Raw genomic sequence first — 13,804 nt, 5'->3', positions numbered from 1 at the left:
AGAGGAAAACCCAAAGAAACGCACAGCAACGTAAAAAAAAAATGAAAAAATTAACACAGCTGGGGGGAAAAAGAAGGCCTGCGTGCAACACTCATCCTCACATGGGGCAGATTCTTGACAATGCTGAAGTACGACTACGTATCCTTGCAAAGACAAGCTCAGTTAAAACAAGCATCCACTGAGGACAATAACTGGACAGGTAGTGTCAAATTACTTGCTCGTGGCGATAAGTCCTCGTCCACCAGCAGCCCTTGTGATGACACGAACAAACTGCTGGGATGAAAATACTAACATCGGCACGGATCCCCTGGAAAGCATAATGTTAACTAAAAGCCACAACAGCAACAGGGCGCTGTCTCTGCAATATCGCCCCTCTCAGAAAGTCTGTGCCCATGCAGCTCAGCCAGGTACCCCGCAACCCAGGGGGGGGCTAGGGGCAGGAGACACCAGAGGCCACACCAAGGAACACTGCAAGCTCCTGCGTCAGTCAGAGTGATCAACCAGGGGAAAATTAAAAATTAAGACCCGTCTGCGCCTGAAACAGGAGCACTGTTCTGTGAAGTACAATGAAACGTCTCTAGGCACTAGAAAGGAAAAATGACTTACAAAAACAAGGTGCACCTTAAGGTACTTGCTGTGAAGCTACAGATCAATCACATGTACTTCCAATGGGGGAAAAAAACACAGCACGGGCCCTGGTCTTTTGTTTACTACAGTTCTGGAATGAGATCTGTTCCAGATCTGCTACCAAGGACAAACCCCTCCTAAGCAGTTATGCAAACATTAAACAGTCCAGGGAAAACAAGAACATATTTAAAGAACCATGGGTACTTGGAGGGGGGGGGGAACAAACACTTTCTGGCCAAGTACAAAAAAAAAATCTGAAGAACCTCACCACCACCCGTGTCTCAAAATATCAGCACATATTCAAAAAAACAAATTCAAGCACAGCTTCCCAGCTCCACCAAAGAAAAGCATATTCTTTCATGAATGAATGAGTCAGGCATCATAAGGAAGATACTTTTTTTTTGTCCTATGGGGACTTTCTCTTGCAAGACCACGGACTTTCCACAGTCACGAAAGCGATTATAAGGATTTTCAGATCGGAGTTTCTCTCTAAATTCAGTACAGTCCTGCTCCCTGCTTGCCTCTACCCTTCTACAGCACAACCAACTGCGTTACAACGTAGACTGACGCATAGAAGAAGCACCACTCAGGTCTAACGCATTTCAACAAAATCCCCAAAAAGTGAGGAACAAAACACAGGTCAAAGAGTCATGTAAAGTTAACAGTACCAAACAAGGCACTGCCAAAATGAAGAGATCACAGTGCTCATAATCAGATTGCATTAACACAAGCCTGGTAGTGTTGACACACATCTGATCAGCCTGTGGGGGAGACCGCTGTAGGATGCCCTACTGCAGCCCTCCTGCTGATGACACTGCCAAGTGCCCCAACACCTTCACACTGCTTCCTAGCCTGCTACTGATTTTATTACCCAGTGGTCTTACATTATCCTCCTGGAAAACTAACACAGCTGGATTGAGCTGTGGTAATGCAAAACCTGCTGGCTCAAGGTGAGCCTTTTGCTGGACAATTAAAGCTTTTTCAAATATTCATCCAAACAATGAGCTTCCGCCACCCTGTTGGCTGTGTCAAATTACTCAACAGCCAGGATATTGCTCCCAAAGCGCTGTCCTCAATCAGGTCTGTGAGGGGCAAGACAGCACTCACCTGAATTAGACACAACCACGCTCTCTGCTGCCATCGTTTCCCTGCTGTGCACAGGTCACCCCAGAACAGCCCCCGAGACCGCAGACTGCGCTCGCCTGCGGACAGCGAGTGACTCACGCCATCCTTCACATCTCTATCTCGCCCATGGATTATTCGCAAAGGATCAGACGGACTGGACTGCCCCTGGTTCTGCACGGTGAACCTCTGCCTTCTGGGGCGTGGTCCGCACCTCCTAGAGCTGGGCTCCAACCACACGATTTCATTCACCAATTCGCTACACGCCACTTTCATGCCAACAGCATCAGGCAATACTGCAGCTCAGAAATACCACATCTGGTCTTCTTGACGATTCAAAATCTACCCATCTTGCACATCTATTTTATCTAGAATACCAACATTTTTTTAAATCATTAGAACTCAGCGCTTTATCACCTGAAGGACCAACAATTCACTCAATCAACAAAGCTGTTCCGTATTTAAAAAGCCAACCACAGTTTATGCCAGTGAGCTACTGATACAAAACGTCATTGGAAAAGAAAGGACCTGAGTTTTCATTATGCATCAGCATGTTGTGCCTTACATTTTTGCTTTACAGGTAATTTTCTTAACTATCCAGTATTGTCCGAGTTGAGCGCATCGATCACTATACATAAAACTTTAGTAGTTCACAAAACGCAGAACAGCTTTACATAACAGCAATCAATATAATAAATGAACTGCAACAAAACATATGCTCAAGAAAACAGGAGTAGCAGCGGTCCACAAGTCAATAGACACAAAACATGCTAATTACAAACTACTGAAATGTGCTGTGTTGAATCTTGGGAATAGGTGGAGAACAGAGGAGAAAACAGGATACTAATGTTTGCTGGTGGTTCCGATTTTGGAAAACCAGAAATTCTGATTTAGGCGTTTGCCAATAGACCATTTGAATAATAAAACCCTTCCTGGCATTTTATCCCATTGAAACAATCCACTGTTTAAGAGAAATAAGAGAAAAGAATTGTGAAAAGTCCATTTGGAAGGTACTGAAATGACTAAGTGTGCAATACACAAACAGGAGCACTTCTTTATGCATGATTTGACAGTTTACGCAACTATCTTCCTTCAAATTAAGAAATAAACTGAACAAGAACACTTGTGGTGTGATTAAAAATAATGCTAATCCAGGCAAAATGGCACAATGGTACATCACACCTACAGTGAAACATCTTTGGTGGTGAGAAATGTGTTTCTGCACCATGTCTGGAGAAAGAAAGCACCAACTGGAGAGCTGGTGGCCACAATATTGCAGGAGAAATCTGGGCACCACATGCGGACTTGCTGAAGATCTCACTGTACGGCATCTTCACTGACAACCCCACAGAAACACACATCCCATGTAGTCCAGAGCAAAATGAATACAGCCATCAAAACACTTTACTGTTCTTTGGAATAAAATACACAAGGTGAAGTACCCTGATCATCATTTGTATTTAATTTTACTTAGTACAATTTCACAAAAAGGTCCCTGATTCCCCCCCCCTCCACTTTCCTGTTTGCATTGTGTTGCTTTCATAGAACTATAATTAGCGCAGTTAAGTCTGTCAGTCTTTCGGAAATTAGACAATGATGAAAAACAACCTCAGATGTTTTCTAGCACTTCTTAAGAGTATCAGTTTCCTTCATTGTAAAGAGGATGTGGGTCTACACAAAGACTACACACCATTTTGCAAACATGGCCTAAAGACACTTTCTAGTCAAATCCTGAAAATAAGGGTGGAAAAAAAATAATCAGCTCACTGCTCTAAGTGTGAAATTCCTGAAATGAAAAACGCAAAGTACGCTGTTAATTGCTTTTGTAGGTTTTTTCCTTGTCAGCATTATTTACATATACTTTTGTAAGGAATAAGACACTGGCAGCCCTAATGAAACTAAAATACAAGTGCACAACAACCTAAGTTTAAAAACTTTCAGACTTTTTTTAAAGCAAATGCTTTTCAAGTTAAAAATTGTTTTGGAATCACTTTAAACCCCTGTAGCACGGCATTGAAGTCCATTCTGTTCTCAAACAAAGTGCGTTTACCACATCACCAATTAATGGAATTTCAAACAATTCCCTATGTCACTTACTGAGCATGACAAGAATTTTAATGCTATTTTTGTCTGTTTCAGAGAAATACATTAGAAAGACTGTGGGTAAAGTAAATGTTTGTAGGGTCATTCTGATGAACTGGGCATGCATGACTGGCTGTGATACACTCCAGTGACAGTCATAAACATCATGTCACTCATGAGAGTTAAACAGGGACAGATGAGGGGATTTAACCTGTTGAATGTCTCACTTGATGAAAATCAACACAGAAACAAACAGTAAGGAACCAAAATGCCTCAAGAATCAAAAGAACAACGCCTCTGTGCCCCTGGTATACTGGATTAACACCTCAGACCGACCCAGCATAGGAACCTGTCATTTTCTTTGCAACAAGGCAAAATGTACATACCTCCCACGTGCAGGTAAGTAAGTGTGGCACAAACATGCTATCTTGTGCACAAAAGGTCTATAACTGGTGAGGTCCATGTGTCATGATTTGGGCATCCACTCACTACAGAACTTTACTTGCAGTAACCCGGCTACCCCACACCACGCTGATTTAGGCTGTCGGTCTCAATCGCTGCCCTTCTGGCGAGTTCATCCTCATGTAACGACACGCTGCCAGCAGGACAACACATGTAGGTATGAGGGCAGGGCGAGGACAGCGTTCTCAAGAGAGATGGGAAGGTGACAGTCATGTGGTGGATCCTCTCCCTGCCAGACCCGAGCACCACTGAACACGAGCGAGATGAGCAGGGGCGACACGTGACACCCGGGGCTCAGACAGCCGCAAGCAGGCACATGCTCATCCAAGCTGTGGAATGGGATCAAATCCCACAAGAGCACATCTGCAACCTGGTGCAAAGCATGTGTCAGACTGCTTCCAACTGTGGGCACAGCCTGGGACTTTCACATTCCACAAACCATGACGACGTTAGGTTTCAGGGTTTTTTTTCTAATTCTATACTTATTCAATAAAAAGTCAGCGCGCCCGTTACTAACTAATTTCTCATTTAGTTAGTAAATGAGACATTTACCTTTACTTAATTTTGTGAATTTGTCACACTTATGAAAGTTAGGTCTCTTTTGGTGTTCAGTATACATCTAAAAAAATCTTTTCTGAGCACTGTGAAACTATAATGTAGATTCACATATGCACTGATATTCACTCAGAATAACTAAATTATGATATTGCTGGGCAACACTGCATTAACGACTGGAAAGATATCTATGTGGTTCTTATAGGCATTGAAAACTCTACCTAGTGATGTCACTAAGAAGAAAATAATCTCTTTAGTCTTGAACAGAATAGATTACAAGGGGCTTCAAGTATTCAAAATCTGCAAAGGCACTGAGAAAGTCAACCGAGTCCACTCCTTCAGAATCAACAATGAGCCACAAACCAGAAAAAACAAGTGGAAACTACTTTTGTAACCCCTCTTATTTTCTAGAATGTGATAAACAGATTTTCTGGGCTGAAAACAAGGGTTATCAAAAACAGCTCAGGAAAAGGCGGTCTATGAGATTTATGGGTGACTAAGAGGAAAATTCAATCCCACTACCTAAATGAACCTGTACAAACCAGACTCACCATCAGCTGTCTTACCATTTTTATTTAGGTGTCATTTTATCAGGAATTCCCTCCGTCAGAGAACTCGCAACATACTGCAATAGAAAATGTGCTCAAGCTTTGATGACACAAATCACCTCCAGAAGACGAAACTGATCTCTACCTTCACACAATGCACTTAGACTCTGCAATCTCATCTGTTCTGAAGGAAACTAAGCAGCCTGCTGCTCCACTGCTGCACAAGAAGCTGTCAGGCTTCTCTGTACAACGTCAAAGGACAACTGTGAGAATCACTGTAGGCGACAACTCTCAGGAGATTCTGAATGAGGCCTTTTGTGAGCTCAAAAAATAACAGGAGACAGTGCACCGTGTGCATGAGACGAGAAGGCCAAAATCCGGCAAAAACAAACCAAAAAGCCCTGCACTTCCCTAGGGTCAGGGCATGCCTTTCCCTGGACCTCAAGCAACAACCTGTTATGTCCAATGAACTGGCATATTACACTGCTGAACAGCCTTATCGCCGCCAGTGTGACACTTCACCACAAACAGTTGAACTATAATAACGCTGCCAGAAACGTCAACATCAACGTCAGAAGGTTCAGTCTTTTAGAAAACCCAGAGCGCTCGTGTATTATGGAACACACCAGGTTGTCGGTTTAAAGTTTAGACACCGAGATCCTTCACTCAGTGCAAGTCAACTCGGAAGTCTTGGTGAGAAATCAGCGAAGCGCTTAACCATTCTGCATTTTAAGAGAAGTGTGGAGGTTTCAGGATGATCACAATGTGCGATACTGAACATTGCTTCTCAACTATCAAGTATTGCAAATATTACCAATACAACATTGTCAAGAACTTTTCCAGGTACGACAGTCAAGCTTATAACTGAGTAAAGTGACCTTCTGAGTCAAGTTGTCAGGCTAACTACAGTGTATCCCTCCAGTACTGTCACACTGGCCTTTGTAGCAAAGTGTTTCATTTTTTGTTGCTAATTTCATTAGCAGTAAAAGGTCAGCATTAAAAATCCTATGCACTTGTGGAATACAGGAAGCAACAAATGATTACTCACACAGCACTGGCGGACTATTACGAAACTCCTTAAAAACTGCAGATTTCTGCATATATTGTAAAGCAACAACTTTTTAAAATAAAGTACATTGGAAACTGGCCTGTATATTGTTACCAGAACAGCATAAAACCTGCTTCCATCACAGCAGTGCAGGGGAATTATCTTCTAATTCATTTTTTCTACTTTCTCCAGTCATGTTTATAAGCTTTGAAAAAAGAAAAAATGCATCACACTTTTAAAGTATGGCAAAAAAGTACTGACTTCAAAAATAAGGACTGAGTTAACTTAATTCTGCCTCACTATAAACTAACTTCTCTCTAAATGCTTCTATTAACTCTTAGATCAAGTTTAAAAAGGCAAAACCATATTCAGTTGTTTAAAAAAAAAACAGGAGTATGCTATTCCCGATAAAGGCAAATTTAGGAAATCTGTCTCTTGAACCTGGGGTTGCATCTAAAAGGAGGACATTATTTCCATTCCTGAAGGTGCACATTTATTTAACTCCACAGGAAAACGAAAGGAGCAAAAAAAGACTGACTGAAATCACAGCCCGTCTGAAATGCCACACTCAGCTCCTGCAAACAACCCGGGCTTAAACAATAATGTCGTTTTTGTGGTTGGGTTTGCTGTGTCACCTGACATTTGCAAGCAACATCTGCGCTACAGTTGTTAAAAGAAAAGAGGGGGAAAAAAACGGAAGTCAGCCTGTTTGAAGTATGACAAGACAACACAATTACTAAGTTTAAGAATAACAGTTTTATAATAAAGGACGAAGGCTGATCTGCAATACCTTTTGAAAGCTTCTTGGTACCACTGCGTGACAGAGCAGAAAAAACCTACAAAGTGGTTAATTTTACATAAACTGATGACACATCCTAAACAATCCCAGAGTTGCCTTTGTTTAGCAGCCAGGTTGCAATGCAGACACAGAGGACAAATGTGCCCCGTGCCCCGTGCCCCTCCGCCACTGGTCAAGTCAGAACGCTTTTAGCCAGGATCCATTTCTCTTCTGCATGTGAAATCGCTATCTACGAAAGGCAGATCACTTTCTCTCCCAAGTTTATGAATTTCAGGCTCATTTCGGAAGCTGACAGGTCCAGATAAATCCTGGCGTGTCTTTATGGGAAGGTTAAAAACCCTCTCACGGTCTTCCTGCCGCACAATGGCTCCCATTAAAAAAAAAAACACACACATATATCGGAACAATAAGTCAAGTTGCAGATCCCAGCGCAAGGAGTCAGGATGCCAGACGCCAGCTAAAACATTTCCGGGGGTCGGAGGGCGAAGCTAACCGCCTCTGTGAACTGGCAGGAGTAAACCTTGTGCCAGTTCGGATTTCTGGCTCGTCCTCACCTGCAGTTTCACATCCCTCGCCTGGGTCCCAGGAGGAGACCCAGGAGGAGCAGCCAACTGTTGACTCTCCCTGCGAGGGCCGGGTTGCGCTCTGCACAGAACAGGTGGGGTTTTCAGATGTTATTGGGCTGGATTATTCCCCGCAGAAGGCAGCAGGCGTGAAACCAACACCGGTTTCAGTGCTCAGCCCCTCCGGCTGGGGGGGGAGGGGGGGTTGGATTCTGTACATCTCACCTAAAGTCCCCCATTCTTGCCGTAGAAATGACACTCCAGAGCAGAGCCTCTCCACCTGTCCTCCCTTCTCCCCTAACAGTCAAAAAGGTGCGACCTCTCTGTAAACTAGCAGTAACTCCGGATAAGCACTGCACTCTGGCATGGGAATAGGCCCTCCGAGCCATAAAAAAAAAACACGAATGATGTTATTAAGTGTTCGTTCGTGATTTATGGTCGAGACAAACATGAGGGTTAGGACAGACAAAAGCAGAAAAACACGCACGCATCCAGCAAACAACTGCGGTAATTCAATCGCCCGTCACATGACCCCCGCAGCGGTTTGTAACGTTTGAGCAGACCGGCCCCTCTAGGGTTACACTGGACGGGCTGTGCCGGGGGAATACAAAGTTTAGGCAAATAGGAGAAGAAAAAACACTGAAGTGGTCATTATTCATGACCACCAAGGTCCCTCCTGCGCACATCAATTTGTCTTCACAACACACCGCCGCCTCATCGACATGATGTATATATGCGCTTCACCTGCCTCAATGCTGCAATATTTTGTTGTCATGGAAACCGAAGGGCCCTATGATGCCAACCCAACCCGTCTGGCCTGACGTGTCACCACTGTCAGAAAAAAAGTTTGACCCACTTCGCGTGTGTCCCCCCCCACCCCCCCACCCCACACACGCTTCATCACCTTTGAGCAATTATGCGCCGTAAGGAGAAAAGGACTTGAAAATTCACAAGAAGAAGAAAAAAAACATCGTACGGCTTCTCCGGTGAAAGCGCTGGTCCAAACCGCTACCGCCAGCGCCGGGGTGACTCACGGCTCCTGACAGGCTCCTGTCACGGCCGTCCTCCCGCTCCCATTAAAATGTCTTCCCCGGCTCCTGCAATTTTCCGAGCCGTCCCGCTTGCGTGTGCGACGACGGACGCCCTTCAGAGTAGATGGGCTCAATGGGACAGGCCATTACCCACCGGTGGGCCAATTGCCGACGACTCGACCGCGGCTCTTCCTCCAGCCTCATCGCGACGGCAGACGCCACACACCTCTCGCCCAGTGATTCATATCGAGTAAACCTGCCCCGGCGTCTATTTTATTGTGACATTTTTTTTTTCCTCCCTTCAGCTGCGGTTCAATATCTTGGCACGTCACCTCCTCCTCCCCCGAACTGAAACTTTTTTTTTCCCTCCTCCCCCTGTGCTGAATCAGGACACCACCGGTATGTGTGTGTGTGTGTGGGGGGGTAATCAATATCCAACACCCCCTCCACGCATTTACAACACATACACCCCCACTGGCACCCCCAAACCACTCCATCACTCATATTTCACACGCACATTTGGTACCGGCTCAATCCCTACCACTCCTGATTGAAAATGCCTCCTAATTAGATCTGATTTTTTCTTTTTAGAAAAAAAAAAAGCTCCTTCGCTTTTGGCCCCCGCTGTCACGCGTGATCTTCGCACACGAGAACTGCACGGGCCACAATCACACACAGGGCATGTGAGGAGGAAAAAGCCACCCCTCGGCGGGGGGCCACCACGAAGCAACGTCCAAGGGGACAGCCGAGAATCTCAACCATGCAGTTCAATGAGCTATCAAGCGGGATCGAGGAAAAACAGCAGTTCCCAGAGGCACTTCAACAACAAAAAAAAAACTTTCCTGCCTTGCACTTTCTGACACTTAGATCGCCCCCATCTCGTCGGCTTTGGGCATCTTGGAATACGGAAAACGCCACACACACACACACAAAAACAAAACAAAACCCTCTTACATAATAAACTAGAAACCGAAACTCAAAAGCCTCCAAACGTCTCTAAAAGCCCGTATCCGTACCCGAGGCGTGACCCCCAAGCCCCCAGAATGAAGCGGTGTAAATGTCTTATCTGGGACAGGACCATGCATTGCCACAGCAGCAAGACGAGTTGCGTAACCCGTCCCACACTGCTCGACTCGGACCACAAACCCAGGTATGCGCACGGAAGAGAGCAAAAAAAAAAAGTTAAAAGACCTGTACGCAGCTACTTCCATAATTGTTTTTTAAAACAACTTCAACCCCCCGTTGTTGTTGTTGTTGTCGTGCCCTAACGAGCCCAAGTTCACAGCCTCCAGGCCAATATAGGGCATCAGGGGCCGAGGGCACCCTCAACCCGGAGATGCCAGTTATACACCCCCGGGAAGGCTGTAAACAACGAAAAATGACAAGTCTGCTCGGCAACGAACAAGCCTCCCTGCCAATAGAAATGAAACCAAAACTAACGGCTAAAAATCAGAAATAATCTCCCGACGCAGCACCCCGCAAAACAACCCCACCGGGCCGGCGAGCTTCCTCTCCAGTTGATGGGGGGGATAAGCCCCCCGACGAGACCCAGCGCATTTAATTTCCACAAAACGGCCCGGCCGCGACCAAAACACTTCGCCCAGAAGAGTTTGGACCTTCGTAACTCCTAAATACAGGACCGGCGCACCAGAAAGGTCTCGGATCAAACGCACGGAAACACATTTCTTTTTGGGAGGGGAAAAGAAAATAAAAACCAAGCCAGGGGAGGAAAATAACTGGAGTGTGTATGAGTGTGTGTGTTGGAGGGGAGGGGGGATTTAAACGCCACAGAGACAGAAGAGATAGGGGAGAGGAAACTTTGCACGACCTGAGTAAACCTGCCTGTTTACTAGACAGCCGTGATCAAATGTTTTGGCCGGCAGCGCTCAAACCTCATCTGCACCGGCGGCCAGCCGAGACCACATCCACGGCCCGGAGGGAGAGCCGACACCGCGCCACGCCGCGCAGCCCCCGGCAAAATGCCGTTTTAATCCGGCCTTAAACTTCGGCAGTATGCAAATGCAACAGAGGGATTGATCAGCGGTGTTTGGATTGCAGTGCTCGACAGGGCCCCCAAGCCTGCGCTCCCCGCTACTGTGCTCTTTTTTTCTCTCCCCTCAGCTAGTTAAAAATGGCTGCTTTTAGTTTTAAATCTCTTACCAGACAGAATAGGTTGGAATGGCAGTCTTCCAGGCTCGCTCCGTTTGGTACAAAGCAAGAACTCATCCTTTCACATCGAGATCGACCACTCCATCGTTTCAAGTTCCCAAGAAAGAAAGAACAATTTTTCTTCTTTTTTTTTTTGTTGGGGTTTTTTTTTTGTACGCGCGTGGATTTTTTTTTTTATTTAAAAAAAAAAAAACCCGTTAAAAAACACCTCACGCCGAGGATGGTTTTAAACAATCGGCCGGGGGAATGTAATTCAACAGCTCATTTAGATTCTCTCCTCCGTCAGCACTCTCTCTCTCTCTCTCTCCCCCCTTCCCAAAAATAATCCGCCGTAAATTAAAAACAGCACCGCCACCTCCGCATCGTCCGCCTGATATAAAAAAAAAAGAGACGCTCCTTGAGTGAGGCTCGGTCGTTTTCTTTTTTAAAAAAAAAAACGGGGAAAGAAAAAGCACGAAAACGCTCTTAAAACAAAAAAAAAACCCAACTCTCCCCCTCCCCCTTTGGTTAAAACGGTCTGGGTTAAAAAAAAATTCGCCCCTCTATTCCTCCATCGTCGCCGGATTCGGTTTAAAAATGAAAAACATCTTGTAAAATACGATCGAAGGCTGGTGGAGGACTATATTTTTTCGGTCGTTTTAACCATTATTTCGGTCTCTGTTCCTGCTGGTTTCCATTTGAATTCACGGATTCCTTTCTTTAATGGCGGCCACAGGGACAACTCTGCCTCCCGGCGCCGATTGGCTGGCTCGTGGTCATGCGGGCTGGAAGGAGACTGGAAGTGACGGGCCCGGCCGCTAGGCGCTGCTGAGCCACCGGTCTGGACCCCCTCAGCTCGCCGTCCCGGGCGCTGCGCCCCCTAGCGCGCCGACGGCGCACTGCCGCAGTTATTTATATACCTGGGTACCCTGTGCGTGCGTGTGTGTGTTATTGTTGTTTTTGGTAGTAAAATAAAAATCGGTTCATTCGCAGCTGCTGGGGGGGGGGGGGCTCTGACAGGCGTCAGGGGTGAGACGCCAATAATAATAATTATAAGAAGAAGAATGCTGAAAAGAGAAAAAAGAAACACAACGTTTCGGCTGTGCAGTCTTCTTCGGGAGCCTTCTTTTCTTCTCTTTTCAGCATGGAGTAAACCTTTACTCGTTCCTTTGCAACCTATGCATGCTGACGCAACCATCTACTTGAACTAATAATAATAATAATCATAATAATTATTATTATTATTTTGATTATTGTTGTTGTTGTTGTTGTTGTTGTAATGCATTTGGTTGCTTTTGTTTATTTCAGTTGTGGTGATGAAATACTAGGCTCTTCCTAACATCAAATGGACTGCAATAAACTACTTTTTTTACACCCCCGCTTCCCGGGGAAAAACCGAAGCATGGCTCTACCTCAGGTTACTGTGTTTCATTATGTGTCTGGTACCAGAACCTGTATACAAGAAATCTGGTTTCCAGTTCGCCCTGGGGTCCCAGAGACCTGTCGGGGCCAAACATTATTGACTAACCGAACGCACACAACTCTCTCCAGGATTCAGAGTGTTTCTGAGATGTTGCTTCTTGCCTCGAGAGCAGTGTTTAAATCATCTGCTGTAAATGACTGTAAAAAAAAAACCTGTGAACATGCCCACAGGAGAAAATAAATGCAAAGAACTTGAAACAGAATGAAATCCAGTAGACCCTGGCTTCGAAGACTGCTGCTTGACACCCCAATTCATTATTTATTGGTGCTGTTGTTGACGGTGTAGCTGTAGTGCTGCCATTCTTATTCCGAACAATAACCTTACAAGACGCCGCCGAGATAAGCTGATTGTCTCCTGTCTGTGCTGCTGGAAGTCCAGGTCAGCGAGGTCTGCAGGTAATTCAGCTTCGGCTGATCAATAGAGAAGCAGGGAATTTCGCAAAGTAGCTGGTGTTCACCCTGTTTAACCACAAGCCAGGCCTGAGAACCGGTTTGGTGTCTGTATCCTGGCTGTGAAACAATACTCTGAGCAGCCCCACCAGGCTGGCGAGCTGATGGTGCTGTTGTTAACGCTCGTAGTCTGGCTGCCATCTTTTTTTTTTTGTTCCACGTGTATTTCCCATTATCTGTGATTAAGTAAGTTATCATGCAATGCCATGCTTGATAGGTTACCGGGGTTATAGAATGTAATTCATTAACGAGAAGTGCAGCAGGCAGCCAGAGCATTTCTGCGGGTCAAGTTGAAAAACACAAGAAACGTCAAAATAAATGTTCGGCTTGGCTAGTTTTCACAGCACCACCCGAACGAAGAAGAATGTACGTGACCTTGTATCGGCTCACGAAGGAAATACTGCAAAATATTGTACAAAAAGATGCAGTATTTGTTTTATTCTTAAATGAGCAACACTGTCTTGGAATCGGCAGTCGTTTTGTGTATTAGTTTTCTTTATGACAGCTCGCACCTAGCTTGACACTATGTTCAAGGCCGAGCTACTAGGTACATCTGTGTTTGTGTATGCTCCATGTTGCTTTGTCATTGTAGTGTATTATTGTTTGAATTAATCTATAAAACCTTAGTAAAATATAGTAAAATCACACCTATACTCATTGTATGCAAGGTAATACGCTTATGACCCTATGTTCCAGAAAGCAGTGATTTCTGCTGAGGCTACATTACTAGGTTTTTCAAGCGGTTTAGTGCTCAGCAGAGTGGAAGAGTTGAGTATTGACTACTGTTGTGATTTCAGTGTTGAATTGTTTTTGCGTATAATAGTCCTGTTGCGAATCACTTTGTAGAGTTAATACTGAGGCCATCACATACATCAGGTCATTGACGA

General features: G+C 45.1%; 1 protein-coding gene and 1 long non-coding RNA gene across 2 annotated transcripts in view; one reads left to right on the top strand and one right to left on the bottom strand.

The window, feature by feature from the left end:
• The window catches only part of med13a (mediator complex subunit 13a), a 66,587-nt gene extending 54,837 nt beyond the window's left edge, over nt 1-11,750 (bottom strand). The window contains exon 1 of the mRNA XM_088616392.1: nt 10,998-11,750. Within this exon, the coding sequence (XP_088472518.1) occupies nt 10,998-11,063 (66 nt within the window). The 5' untranslated portion in view covers nt 11,064-11,750. The remainder of the gene's footprint in view (nt 1-10,997) is intronic.
• Nucleotides 8,693-9,760, top strand: LOC148643551 (uncharacterized). Its single transcript, XR_015929093.1, has 2 exons — nt 8,693-9,236; nt 9,429-9,760. It is a non-coding gene; the product is annotated as an uncharacterized LOC148643551 (long non-coding RNA).
• Nucleotides 11,751-13,804: the final 2,054 nt, after the last annotated feature.

This window comes from Lepisosteus platostomus, chromosome 22 (genome assembly GCF_059453375.1).
Source record: "Lepisosteus platostomus isolate fLepPlt1 chromosome 22, fLepPlt1.hap1, whole genome shotgun sequence".
Taxonomy (NCBI): domain Eukaryota; kingdom Metazoa; phylum Chordata; class Actinopteri; order Semionotiformes; family Lepisosteidae; genus Lepisosteus; species Lepisosteus platostomus.
The sequence above is the reverse complement of the archived record's forward strand: the minus strand, read 5'-3'. Positions and strand labels throughout refer to the sequence as shown.